The 14,241-nt window shown below is 46.4% G+C and overlaps 2 protein-coding genes across 2 annotated transcripts; one reads left to right on the top strand and one right to left on the bottom strand.

Moving 5' to 3' along the window:
* LOC140896742 (olfactory receptor 1M1-like) lies at positions 1-978 on the bottom strand. Its single transcript, XM_073308790.1, has one exon. The coding sequence runs from the start codon at positions 976-978 to the stop codon at positions 1-3; it is 978 nt and encodes a 325-aa protein (XP_073164891.1).
* A 5,856-nt stretch (positions 979-6,834) lies between these two features.
* LOC140896628 (uncharacterized) lies at positions 6,835-12,324 on the top strand. The gene is given in 3 exon segments (XM_073308540.1): positions 6,835-8,243; positions 8,246-9,991; positions 10,436-12,324. Coding segments are annotated over 3 exon segments (2,799 nt in total). The 5' UTR covers positions 6,835-7,240; the 3' UTR covers positions 10,486-12,324.
* Positions 12,325-14,241: the final 1,917 nt, after the last annotated feature.

The following is a 14,241-nucleotide window of genomic DNA, read 5'->3' as shown; positions in this document are numbered from 1 at the left end:
CTAAATTTTTTCCTTTAAGCTTCTATGTCTGTTTCTGAAAGCAACCTGTTTCAGAATAGTTTTTCTCAGGGACTCTTTGACCTCCTTGTTTCTCAGGCTGTAGATAACAGGGTTGATCATGGGAGTCAGGACTGTGTAGAAGAGAGAGAATATTTTGTGTAGGACCTTGGGAGTGTTGCTTGTTGGAAACACATAGACAGTAATCACGCTCATGTATAAAATTGTCACCACAGTGAGGTGGGAGGAGCAGGTGGAAAAGGCCTTTTGTCTCCCTGTGGTGGAAGGGATTCTCAGAATGGCCGTGATGATATAAATGTAGGATGTCAGGGTCAGTAGCAAAGGCACAAGTGTCCCAATGGTAGAGACAGTAAATGTCGCCAGTTGCAGAGTCTGGGTGTCACCACAAGACAGCTTTATCATGGGTGAAAAATCACAAAAGAAATGGTCAATTTCTTTGGAACCACAGAATGTTAATGGGAACAAGAAATAATTTAGTGTGCCATTGACCAGAAAACTATATACCCAGGACCCTGCCACTAGCTGGAAACAAACCCTGCCATTCATCAGAGCAGCATAGCGGAGTGGATTGCATATTGCTAAATACCGATCGTAAGACATTGCTGCGAGCAGCAGATTTTCTGTTGTTGCTATGATAGCAAAAAAATATGTTTGCACAAGGCAGCACTTAACAGAAATGGTTCCATCCCCAGTCAGGAGACTGGCCAGCAGCCTGGGCAGGATGGTGGAGGTGTAGCAGATCTCCAAGCAGGCCAAGTTCCCCAGGAAGAAGTACATGGGAGTGTGAAGGTGCTGATCAGCCACAACTAGGATAATGATGAGGATGTTCCCGACCATAGTCACAATGTAGATCACTAGAAACAGCAGAAAGAGAAGGGTCTGCAGTTCGGGGGCATTCCCAAATCCTAAGAGGATGAATTCCATGATCAGGGTTTCATTTCTTCCTTCCGCTTTCTCCATAATATGTATCTAGAAACACAAAACCATTATATCTTGATGGAGTACACGCAGTGAGGTTGTGCTGTCAGTTACATGGTTGAAAGCTGGAGTAGTTAACCTCATGCCACTGCATCTCTCCACTGGAAAAATGAAGTTGTCAATAAACAGAGGAAGACTCATATCATTAAGAAGTTGAGCTTCCAATATAGGTGAACCAAGAGCATGGAACCCTATTGAACTACAGAAATGTCCCATCTGAGACCCATAAGCTCTCTTGAACTCTAAATAGAGACTTTTAAGTTCGGATTTTGAAGTATCTTTATCACATCAGTGTCACATCAACAAATCTAGAAGATATGACAAAAATCAATAGATTGGAAATGAAAGATGTTTAGAGTTCAACCGCGGGTACGACTCCCCTGCAGCAGGGAGGTGTAATTCCCAGCTTGGATAGACACACATGGACTAGCTTTGATCAAGTTAGCAGGAGAAAATGAGCAGTGAGAACATGGCACTAGAGGCAGCGGCTTGGGATAGCCACCTGTGTACGTACCTGGGACTGCCGGTGGGATCGGGCTCGGACAGCTAGGCTGTGCCACTGAGGCTACACTGCAATTTTTAGCACAATAGCTCAATCAAAGCTAGTGTGTGTAGGTCTACCAGAGCAGGGAATTACATTGCCCAGATGTAGTATAGATATACCCCGTAAGACACAAACTGAAACACCAAAGAGGCTGTGGTTTGTCTGAAGGTCTATCCAGCTGTCCTCTAGCACAGTAGATTCAAAGAAAAATTTGCACCATTTGATAGATGGAGCTGAGAAACAGACAAAGATGCACAAAAAAACCCCTAAACACACATCACAGGCTGTTTCCTGATCTCAGTTACTCCAGGGTAAATTGCATCAGCTTCATATGGATTTACAAAAGTGCAACTGAGATCAGAATCCAACCCCATATAAAGAAATGTAAGGGAAATAAAAATGAAAACTCATCAAGAGAGAAATTAGAGAGTCATTTTTATCCAGAAGGAAGAATGTGCCTGTAGAAAAATGAAAAGCTGGAGAATTACAGAGATATATAGACAGAATGAGATGAATATATGGAGAGAGAGAGAGAGGTTGTTTATTTTTCCAAATTTTATGAGCAATAAAATACATATATGTTTAAAGAGAAGTAGCAGATCCTTGCTATTAAAGCAAAGGTATCAGAGACAAAAACTCTGAAATCTCTTCCTGCTTTTTCTCCTACACACTTAGAATAATAGAATCATAGAAGATTAAGGTTGGAAGAGACCTCAGGAGGTCATCTAGTTCAATGCCCTTGTCAAGGTTCCTTCCCCACTCTGAACTCTAGGGTACAGATGTGGGGACCTGCATGAAAACCACCTAAGCTTACTTTTACCAGTTTAGGTTAAAACTTCCCCAAGGTACAAACTATTTTACCCTTTGCCCTTGGACTTCCACTGCCACCACCAAACGTTTATCTGGGTTTATTGGGAAAACGTTGTTTGGAAACGTCTTTCCCCCCAAAATCCTCCCAACCCTTGCACCCCACTTCCTGGGGAAGGTTTGGTAAAAATCCTCACCAATTTGCATAGGTGACCACAGACCCAAACCCTTGGATCTTAGAACAATGAAAAAAGCATTCAGTTTCCTTACAAGAAGACTTTTAATAGAAGTAAAAAAGAATCATCTCTGTAAAATCAGGATGGTAAATACCTTACAGGGTAATTAGATTCAAAACATAGTGAAGCCCTCTAGGCAAAACTTTAAGTTACAAAAAAGACACACGGACAGGAATAGTCATTCTATTCAGCACAACTTAATTTCTGGGCCATTTAAAGAAATCATAATCTAACGCATATCTAGCTAGATTACTTACTAAATTCTAAGACTCCATTCCTGTTCTGTCCCTGGCAAAAGCATCACACAGACAGACCCAGACCCTTTGATTTTCTCCCTCCTCCCAGCTTTTGAAAGTATCTTGTCTCCTCATTGGTCATTTTGGTCAGGTGCCAGCGAGGTTATCCTAGCTTCTTAACCCTTTACAGATGAGAGGATTTTTCCTCTAGCCAGGAGGGATTTTAAAGGGGTTTACCCTTCCCTTTATATTTATGACACCCCTGCTCAAAGCAGGACCAACCCCAACTAAATCATCCCAGCCAGAGTGTTCTCAAGCTGGGCCTTAAAAATCTCTAAGGATGGAGATTCCACCACCTCCCTAGGTAACCCATTCTAGTCCTTCAACACCGTCCTAGTGAAATATTGTTTCCTAATATCCAGCCTTGACCTGCCCCACTGCAACTTGAGACCATTGCTCCTTGTTCTGACAGCTGCCACCACTGAGAACAGTCGAGCTCCATCCACTTTGGAACCCCCTTCAGGTAGTTGAAGGCTGCTATCACATCCCCCCTCACTCCTCTCTTCTGCAGACTAAACAAGCCCAGTTCCCTCAGCCTCTCCTTGTAAGTCATGTGCCCCAGCCCCCTGATCATTTTCGTTGCCCTCCGCTGGACTCTCCAATTTGTCCACATCCTTTCTGTAGTGGGGGGCCCAAAACTGGACGCAATACTCCAAATGTGGCCTTCTTGGTAAATCTTAATATATCAATTCTTAATATATCCTAGCTTCTGATCTCTTCATCCATTGATTCATGATGCACCCATATGCACTATGTCTACAGCAATGGTACATTGACCCTGGTACAACATAAGTGCATGACAGAAAAATGGAAATGCAGAAAAACACACATGCACAGAGAAGTGAGACTATATTTTTGTTTCAAAATTTTAACAAGCAATAAAACTCATGTGGTGAAAAATACACACAAAAGGAGCCAATAAACTAGAAAAATTCCTGAAGGATAGATCCATCAATGGCTGTTAGCTAGGATGGACAGAGATGGTGTCCCTAGTTTCTGTTTGCCAAAAGCTGGAAATAGGTGAGAGGGATTGGGTCACTTGATGATCAACTGTTCTGTTCATTCCCTGTGAAGCACCTGGCATTGGCCACTGTTGGAAGACATGATATTGGGGTAGATGGACCTTTGGTCTGACCCAGCATGGCCATTTTTCTGTTCTAAATCTGAGAGCCATTCATTGCTCTTTCTTAGGCATGTTTTGCTATGACTCATCTACCTTTATTTACTTCCCTCCTGGATTGAACAAGCAAAATCCTATTCTTCCCTATATGGGGGGACCTGAGCAGGTATTTTTCTTTTCTAAATCAGATTCTTTCATTTTTACTGTGCTGCTTTACCTGTCACACTGTTGACCTATTGCCAGCTGCACCCTGACCCTAACCCTTCCTTCAGATTTTCTGAGGTAAGATTGTAGTCTTTTCCACTCTCTTCTACTATTGATACACTTCAATTATCTCAGTAAACTGAGCTTTGGGTTCCTATCTGGATGTCGGATCTTACATTGCTTCTTGGTATATTTTGTTATTATTCCCTTTCACAGCAATTAATGTCTCTCCTGGGTGGTAATTTCTCCTTCCTATGAGATGATGTAATCTCCCCTGATATTTCTGCTGCTGGGAATCTGAAATTATTGCATAGAGGAAAGTTAATATTTGTTTTTGGAAAGGAAAAACAATGGTACAAGGACAGTCTTATTACTAACCTGTTAAGGAAAAGTTAGCACATGTGACTCCATTTTGGTTTGGGGCCCACCATTGTTTAAATGCCAGCACATCATACACCAGGAGGAGTAATCCTTAGATATTGAATCCCTGTGAAAATCCTCCTCCTTGTCTCCAGCCTGCCTTGACTCCCAGTATCTGGTTTTTGTCAGTCTCTAACTCCCTGTCTCTTGGCCTTGATGTGAGGCCTCCCATCCTGATAATAAAAGTTACTGATGCATAGATTTAGGACCATGCTGTGTAATTAACATACTGGTATAGCATGAGGAATGCACCAAGCAGGGATAGGTGGTAGATAAGACAAGGGTTTGTTTATTGGCTAAGGTTTCCGATGCACGAGGGCAATATGCTTTGCTAAAAGATATATAACCTTTGCATAATTTGCATTCAGGGTCCCCTCCTGGCTAGCAGGGGGGCACCACGCTCGAGCGTAATAAACTTAGTGTCTTTTGGGAACTCTGCAGTTGTGGACTTTGTTTCTGTGCCTCAGCCTAGATTCGAACTGTGCGTGACCTATCAGGTATAATTCGCAGCACTGGTGTGCGTATCCTAACAGGTATAATTCGTAGCACTTATGTGCGTGTCCTACCAGGTGTAATTCGTAGCATTTGTGTGCGTGTCCTACCAGGTGTAATTCGTAGCACTTGTGTGCGTGTCCTACCAGGTGTAATTCATAGCACTTGTGTGCGTGTCCTACCAGGTGTAATTCGTAACAGTTTTGGCGACCACGAAGGGACTCTAGGCTCGCCCCAACAAGCGAGACTACACTCCTCCTCTCGGACAGCTCCAGCCGGCACAGGGTGAGTTCACCTTTGAGAACTCCGAGGGGGGGCGGGGGTGTGAGCCGTCGCTTAGGCGATAAGGTGGCACATTTTGTGTTCTTTTGGTAGCCCATTATGGGTTCTGGGCAGAGTGTAAGTAAGGGGACCCCTTTAGCTGAAATTCTCGAGAATTGGGGGAATATCTCTGGCACCCATGGGTTAGGCAGGAAGAAAGCTGTTATTTTATGTAAGGTTGAGTGGCCAGCACTAACAACTCAAACATCTGTTGAATGGCCACCGGATGGGTCCTTTGCTGGGGATACATTAACAACGCTTAGAAGAAGGCTGGAGGACAAAGCTCCAGCCCAAATGGATTAGTGGTATGTATGGGACAACTGGGCTTATGCGCGTGCGAAAGGACGTCCTCTTTCCTCCTCCTTTTCCTATCTATCTCAGGGGTCTTCAGCCCCGCTCTGTGCTATGCCTGTTTCTTCTCCTCCCCGGCCTGTTTCTGCCCCTCCCCCGGCTTACCCTCGGCTTTCTGACTTATGCCTATCATCTCCTTGCTCGCCACCCCCCTGCCCGTGCGGGCCCACCATTGACCCACCGGTTACTCTGCAAGCTCCCCCATTCAGCAACCCCTTGTTACTCATAATACGGACGGAAGTGAACGGTTTGCTTTTCCCTATGTTCACCGCCCTTTTGGCCCAGGCGATTTAGTAACATGGCAACAGCAGATGCCTCGCCTGCGTGACGATCCAGAGAAGGTTCTGCAAACCATTCGGTCTGTATTTACCGCATTTAATCCTACATGGGGAGATGTCCAGGTAATCCTGGACACACTTTTTACCCCTGACGAGAAATATTCCATTCTGGATGCTAATAGGCGCTGGGCAGGGGAGGATAGTACCCAGGCTTCTTGGCCCCTGACTGATCCCAATTGGAATCCTAACGTGCCTACTCCGATGGGCCTTTTAAAGGCGGGTAGAAACGGCCTTTTAGAAGCTGTACGTAAAGCTGGTAGTAAAACGGCTAACTGGTCTAAAATCCGCGAATGTCGGCAAGAGCTTACTGAGCACCCCCCGCCTTTTTGGCCCGGTTGTCCAAGCAAGTTCGTGTATATGGGGGCGGTATAAACCCTGAGGCAGAGGAAAACCGTCCTATGATGGTCTCCTTTTATGTTGATCAGGCAGCATCAGATATAAAAAAATATTTTTCTAAGCATGTGCCCGATTGGCCAGGAAAACCCCTCCAGGAGGTTGTCCGCCTGGCCACCTTTGTGTTTAACGGCAGGGACGAGGAAAAAGCACGGGAAAAACGTAAACAGAAGAAGGAGGAAGTAAGTATGTTAGCTGCTGCCTTGCAGGCTCCTTCGGGAAACCAGCACTGGCGAGGGCGCGGAGAGATGAGGGGAAGGGGGCATGGATGGGGGACAGGAGGAGGGGGAGGTTGGGATAGAATGAGGGAGGGGAATTGTAATTATTGTAAACAACCAGGGCACTGGAGGAGGGAGTGTCCCCTGCTTCCCCGAGGGGCTCCTTGGAAGAGCCAGGTAGAGGCTAATCCTTCTTTTCCCCCTAACGCCCCCCAGAACCTTGTTAACCCCCAGTGACTAGAGGCGGAGGTTTTGGGAACTTTGGGAGAGTTGGAATGGGACTTGGGATTACAGTCACAAATTTATTTAAAGGTTGGGGAACACCTTGTGCCTTTTCTAGTAGATACTGGGGCCACTCTCTCCACTTTAACTTTTGTTCCGGGCTCTCTGTCCGATACCAAGGTTTGGGTGCAGGGTATAGAAGGTAATCCCTGCCCAGCCCCTTTATCCTACCCTGTCCCTATCGAGCTTGGTTCTTTAAAGCTATCACATAGATTTGTTGTAATGCCGGAGGGCCCCGCAAACCTCCTCGGGCGGGATGTGCTGGGCAAATTGGGGGCACATATATATTGCGCCCCCGAGGGGCTCCGCATGTCCGTCCCGGACTCGGCGGTTGCTTCTCTTATGACATCGGTTACCCCTATTCCTGGTGTGCCCTCTGAATTGTCCAGTGTTCCCCACGCTTTGTGGAGCACAAATCCTACTGATGTGGGTCTTCTTAAATCAGCAGTTCCAGTGAGTCTGAAAACAGGGGGAGGACCGCCTCCGTCCGTAAAACAATACCCCTTGCCGAGGGAGGCGGAAGAAGGCATCTCACTCCTTATTGACAGTTATTTAACTCAGGGGGTTTTAGTCCCTTGCAGTTCGCCCTGTAATACTCCCATTCTTCCAGTAAGGAAGCCTAAACCGGGACCAGACGGGCGTCCAGTCTATCGATTTGTTCAGGATCTTCGGGCTATAAATGGTTATGTTATAGCCCCCCATCCAGTTGTCCCTGATCCGAGCACTATTCTAACGCTAATTCCTCAGTCAGCCACTTGCTTTACTGTCATAGATTTGTGTGCAGCATTTTTCAGTATTCCTTTGCACCCTGATTCTCAATATTTATTCGCATTTACCTGGAAGGGTCAGCAGCTAACATGGACGCGTCTTCCCCAGGGGTTCTCAGGATCCCCTACTATTTTTTCCCGGATTCTCACCGAGGATTTAAAAGACATTGTTTTGCCTAGTTCGTCTGTCCTGGTTCAGTATGTGGATGATTTGCTAATCGCTGCCTCAGATTATAACGCATGTTTAATTGACTCTGTTGTTTTGCTTACTGCATTAGCTAATAAGGGTCATCGTGCTTCCCCATCCAAGTTGCAGCTGTGCCTAGATCAGGTAATTTATTTGGGTTTTGTAATTAGACCTGGGGAGCGCTTACTATCCCCTGATAGGGTGCGGGCAATCCAGGATGACCCACGTCCGACTACAAAAAAGCAGTTACGGGCTTTCCTGGGGGCTGCGGGGTCTGTCGACCCTGGGTTGTGGCTTTCGGAGAATTGGTAAAACCGTTAGTTCAAGCTACTACAGCACTGACCCTCGATCCTGTCTCCTGGACCCCGGAAATGGAAAATGCTTTTAAATCCGTCAAAAAGGCTCTGATCTCTGCGCCCGCCTTGGGATTCCCGGATTACGGTAAACCATTTTCTCTTTTCACTCATGAACGGCAGGGAGTGGCTAGCGGCGTCCTTTTGCAATACCTGGGGGGTCGCCCATGCCCCGTAGCCTATTATTCAGTACAACTGGACCCTGTGATTCAGGGCTCTGTCTCCTGTGTACGGTCTGTTGCTGCTGCTGCTGTCATGGTTGAACGGTCACGACCTATTGTTTTGGGGCACCCTCTGACTGTCTGGGTCCCTCATGAGGTTGAAATTCTTTTAAAACAGCATTCTACACAGGCATTGTCTCCACAGCGGGCTCATAAATATGAACTAATCCTGTTGGCCGCTGACAACGTTACTTTACGCCGCTGTAACATCCTCAATCCAGCTACAATGCTACCCCTCCCAGAGGACGGTACCCCTCACCATGTATGCATGGATGTCGTCGCGCAGAATGGTAAGCCCCGCCCGGATTTAGCGGACTCCCCTTTAGTAGAGCCTGATTTACTTCTTTTCACAGATGGGTCCTCGTACTATTTAAATGGCCACCGGGTCTCGGGCTATTCGGTTACCTCTCAGGCAGACGTTATCGAGGCTGCCCCCCTACCACCTTCCTTCAGCGCCCAGGGTGCAGAGTTACAAGCGCTTACCAGGGCATGCTTATTGTCTTCAGGAAAAACTGTTACCATTTATACAGACTCTAAGTATGCTTTTGGGGTTTGCCATGCTACAGGCCAGCTCTGGAAGCAACGAGGATTTTTAACCTCCTCAGGCACAAAAATCGCTAATGGCCCTCTAATCTCTGCCCTTTTGGAAGCTATTCAGGCCCCTCGTCAGGTGGCGGTGGTTCATTGTTATGCGCACAGGCAGTCTAACAGTGTTGTATCTCAGGGCAATGCATTAGCTGATTCAGCCGCAAAGGCTGCAGCTCTACAGCCCCTTCTGGTTTCGGCTTCCCTCCCCCTGGATGTGTCCTTCCCACCTGCTGACTGGACACTGCTGTATGCTGACGTATCCTTGGAGGAGCTGCATGACTGGAAACGCTGGGAGGGATCTAAGGGCTCCGATAAGGTTTGGCGGATCGGGAACAAACCTATTCTCCCCCGTCGTTATCTACTCGCAGCTGCTCATTATTTTCATTCCCTGGGTCACGCTGGTATTCAGGGCACGGTGGCTGCCATACTAAAGTTCTGGGCAGCACCGCATGTTTATCCCGCGGTAAAGCGAGTTCTTGGCTCCTGCCCTACTTGCCTGGCCTTCTCTGCTAAGACTCGGCTCGATGCCAACTCAAAAGGGGGGAGACCCTGGGCAAACTTCCCGTTTCAACGCTTGCAGATGGACTACGCAGAAATGCCTAAATGCTCAGGGTTTCACCACCTCCTTGTTATAGTGGACCAACTTTCCGGATGGCCTGAAGCAATACCAACCAGAAAGGCAGATGCAAGATCTGTGGTCAAGTTCTTAATGAAAGACATTGTACCCAGGTTTGGTGTCCCTGAAGTCATTGATTCAGATCGGGGCTCACACTTTACTGCAAAGATTTTGGAGGAACTGTACCGGTGCTTGGGGATTATTGGACAATTACACACCCCGTATCACCCCCAGTCTGCAGGTCAGGTGGAGCGCATGAACCGAACAATAAAGACAATGGTAGCAAAGTTTTGTAAGGAAACTGGACTTAAGTGGCCAGAGGCCTTGCCTATAGTTTTATGGCATATAAGACGAACGCCACGCATGCCCCTAGGCCTGTCCCCATTTGAGGTACTGTTTGGGAGACCAGCTTTGGTCCCGGGAACTTATGTTCCTGTACATGCTAGCCTCTTGGATGGAGATGAAACTTTGGCCAGATATGTTGCTAGACTGCAAAAGGAGCTGACTGACAACCAGTCTGAAGCTCAGTTGTTTCAAACCGCACCCTTAGGGTTACAAGTTCATTCCTTTAAGCCAGGGGATTGGGTAATGGTAAAAAAGATCCCCCACACCGACCCCCTGGAACCCCGGTGGGAGGGGCCGTATCAGGTTCTGTTATGTACTTATTCTGCTTTAAAAGTTGCAGGTAAAGGTTCCTGGATTCACCATAGCTACGTCAAGTTGGCACCCACCTGAACCCCCACCTGACCCTGGCGAGCCAGCAGACGAGCCACTTCACGAATGAACACTACAACCAACCCATGGACTGAGCTTTCCACTGGGACCTTCATAGCCCACCAGGACTTTTTGTGTTCCTGTTTATTGGACTTACATTGGGGGTAGTGTTTTTTGTATGGTACAGGGGAGGATGTCGACATTGGTATGGTTTGCCTGGGGGATCCTCTCCCTATTCCCAAGTCCAGTACAAGGATGGGAGGGCAATAGCTTTTTAAATTTAACCCGTGCTATCAAACAGGGTGTAAATCGAATGCAGTGTTGGATTTGTATTCATACCCCCACATATTTAGGTCAGGGGGTCCCGTTGGTAGGGGTACCTATCCCCCTTAATCGAACGCTCCAAACCAAGCTATGGGCAAACACTACATTTAACTGGAATGTTACAATCCAAATATGGTCTATTGATATGGTGGCCCAGGGTAATTATGCTTTATGTGTGTCACGACGTAAGGGCATAGAAAATACAGTTTTTGTAGGGAATTTTGTAGGGTGCAAGGACACCACCCAAATCAGCTCTGGTGCGGGAGGCCCCTCTACCTACTCCAGGACCCCGTGGCCGGTCCCTGAGGGGTCTGGCTGGTATTGGTTATGCAATCACACAGCCTATAAGGTTCTCCCAGCAGGATGGTGTGGTACATGTACCTTAGGGGCTATAATACCCACCGTGACAGTACACCAGAACCTGACCCGGGGAGAGATCCGCAATCTAGTATGGAGGGACAGACGAAGTATTCCTTTAAACCCCCTTTCTTTATCGGCCCAAAGGCTTTCACTCCTTTGTGCGTTGGTTTCTGCCATGGTTGGGAGTAAGCGAGCAGGAAAAAGCTATAGTTAACATTTCAGCTGCTTTGGAACTAATGGCAAATGCTACTGCAGATGCTCTCTCTGCCCTTCAAATTGAAGTCACCCAGCTATCCCAAACTACATTGCAAAACCGCCTAGCCCTGGATTATCTCCTTGCAAATCAGGGCGGGGTTTGTGCTCTGGTCAATTCAAGCTGTTGCGTATTTGTAAATCAGCATCATAGGGTGGAAACTGACATCCACATCCTCAAGCAACAGGCAGCCCTATTTCACCACCTCAGCCTCGACACTACCAGCGCCGGATTCCAGGAGGTCTGGGACTGGCTCACCTCATGGCTACCGGATGTGGGGACTTGGGGACGACGTATTTTGTATTTACTTTTTTTGACTGTTATTGTTTTTGCGTTATTTTTTGTATGCCTACAATGCTGCAGTATGTGCTGTCGGCAGTTGCTAACCCTGCAGCGCGGTTACTCAGCCCCGATATAGCTTACTGACGTAAAAAAAAAAAAAGGGAGGACTGTTAAGGAAAAGTTAGCACATGTGACTCCATTTTGGTTTGGGGCCCACCATTGTTAAATGCCAGCACATCATACACCAGGAGGAGTAATCCTTAGATATTGAATCCCTGTGAAAATCCTCCTCCTTGTCTCCAGCCTGCCTTGACTCCCAGTATCTGGTTTTTGTCAGTCTCTAACTCCCTGTCTCTTGGCCTTGATGTGAGGCCTCCCATCCTGATAATAAAAGTTACTGATGCATAGCTTTAGGACCATGCTGTGTAATTAACATACTGGTATAGCACGAGGAATGCACCAAGCAGGGGTAGGTGGTAGATAAGACAAGGGTTTGTTTATTGGCTAAGGTTTCCGATGCACGAGGGCAACATGCTTTGCTAAAAGATATATAACCTTTGTATAATTTGCATTCAGGGTCCCCTCCTGGCTAGCAGGGGGGCACCATGCTCGAGCGTAATAAACTTAGTGTCTTTTGGGAACTCTGCAGTTGTGGACTTTGTTTCTGTGCCTCAGCCTAGATTCGAACTGTGCGTGACCTATCAGGTATAATTCGCAGCACTGGTGTGCGTGTCCTATCAGGTATAATTCGTAGCACTTATGTGCGTGTCCTACCAGGTGTAATTCGTAGCATTTGTGTGCATGTCCTACCAGGTGTAATTCGTAGCACTTGTGTGCGTGTCCTACCAGGTGTAATTCGTAACATAACCTCAAAGGGGAAGTCATGGAAAACAAGTGATTCCAAAGGGAAAATAATGGAGACAGGAGAACTGTTGACCTAAAAGGCAAAGCATTAGAAAAAAAGGAATGTCTCATTTCAAAGGAAATTAATGCAGACAGAACTTCTGATCTCAATGGAAATCTCTGTTCATCTTATATATTAGATAGGTAGATCTGCTAGAATAATAGGGGAAAAAAGGAACCAATATCAATTCATTTTTACAGGAAGAAGAAAATTAAATGCTCCCAAGTAAAAAATAAAATTTTGGATAAAGCTCCTAGGTCAGTCTGATCTCTGGACCTGGAATTCCAAATAGCAGGGCAAGAAGACCCCTAAGCTGCCACCTGAACAAAGTTTTAATTCCTTGTTGACATTGGCTGTGGTTTTTGTAGGAACCTAAGGGCGCTAGGCACCACACTGCCTTTGAATGTCAAAGGGAGTTGGGCACCTAACTTTTCTATGCTGTTTTGAAAATCCCCACTTTGATGCATGATGGCCTAACTTGCACCCATCCTTCTGGTCTTTGCTGAAAGAGTGGGGGGCTCCTTCTCCCACAGTGTGAGGGAATATACTGTGGATGTGGGATGGGAAAGGTGGAGGTGGATTACTGTACTGTAAAACATTAATGTAGCCCTTATCAGACATGGAGAAAATAACTGTTGCCTTTGCCCTGTACGGGGCTTGACATAAAACCCTTTGTAGTAAATGACAGAGGCCTTGGTTACACAGCCACTTTACAGCGCTGCAACTTTCTCGCTCAGGGGTGTGAAAAAACAGTGTTGATAACTGTGACATTCTATCCCTTGGAGGAGCATAGTGTAATCCCCATATTCCTCATTTTCATATAATCGTGATCTTTCTTATAAAGCATCAGGGGAAAGGTTATGATCTGCTGAAAGTAATTTCTCTTTCTGTAAATGTATATCATTAATGCACATGAAGTTACAAGAATTGCATTGTATGGTTGTCACTAAAACATGTAAATTGAAGAATCAGCCAGATATTAGCTCCCCAGAGGCATCAACAAGGAAAGTAATCAATGCCTGGGCGGGGTGTCAAGCAACCCATCAATAGCCATTGTCCAGCAAGGGAGCTACAATACAATGACTCACCTGAATGAGGCCACACCAGGGGAATTGCTCAACCTTACTGGGTGACTCAGCAATGCCCCCAGATATGCCTGGACTTGTGATCTCCAAGCACATGGACTGAGGATATAAAATAGACAAAGTGGACACATACTGCGCCCTTCTCCTGCCCCCACCTATGCTGCAAGCAACCAAGACACTGAGAAGAAGACATAAGAACATAAGAATGGCCATACTGGGTCAGGCCAAAGATCCATCCAGCCCAGTATCCTGTCTACCGACAGTGGCCAATGCCAGGTGCCCCAGAGGGAGTGAACCTAACAGGTAATGATCAAGTGACTGTGCGCTGTGTGAAGAAGAACTTCCTTTTATTTGTTTTAAACCTGCTACCCATTAATTTCATTTGGTGGCCCCTAGTTCTTATGGGAACAAGTAAATAACTTTTCCTTATTCACTTTCTCCACACCACTCATGATTTTATAGACCTCTATCATATCCCCCCTTAGTCTCCTCTTTTCCAAGCTGAAAAGTCCTGGTCTCTTTAATCTCTCCTCATATGGGACCCATTCCAAACCCCTAATCATTTTAGT

Source organism: Lepidochelys kempii, chromosome 13, assembly GCF_965140265.1.
Source record: "Lepidochelys kempii isolate rLepKem1 chromosome 13, rLepKem1.hap2, whole genome shotgun sequence".
Taxonomy (NCBI): domain Eukaryota; kingdom Metazoa; phylum Chordata; order Testudines; family Cheloniidae; genus Lepidochelys; species Lepidochelys kempii.
Note: the sequence above shows the minus strand (reverse complement) of the source record. Positions and strands in the feature narration are given on the sequence as shown.

Excerpts from the sequence above, each read along its gene's own strand:
- LOC140896742 (XM_073308790.1), bottom strand. The coding sequence starts at position 978 with ATGGAGAAAGCGGAAGGAAGAAATGAAACCCTGATCATGGAATTCATC.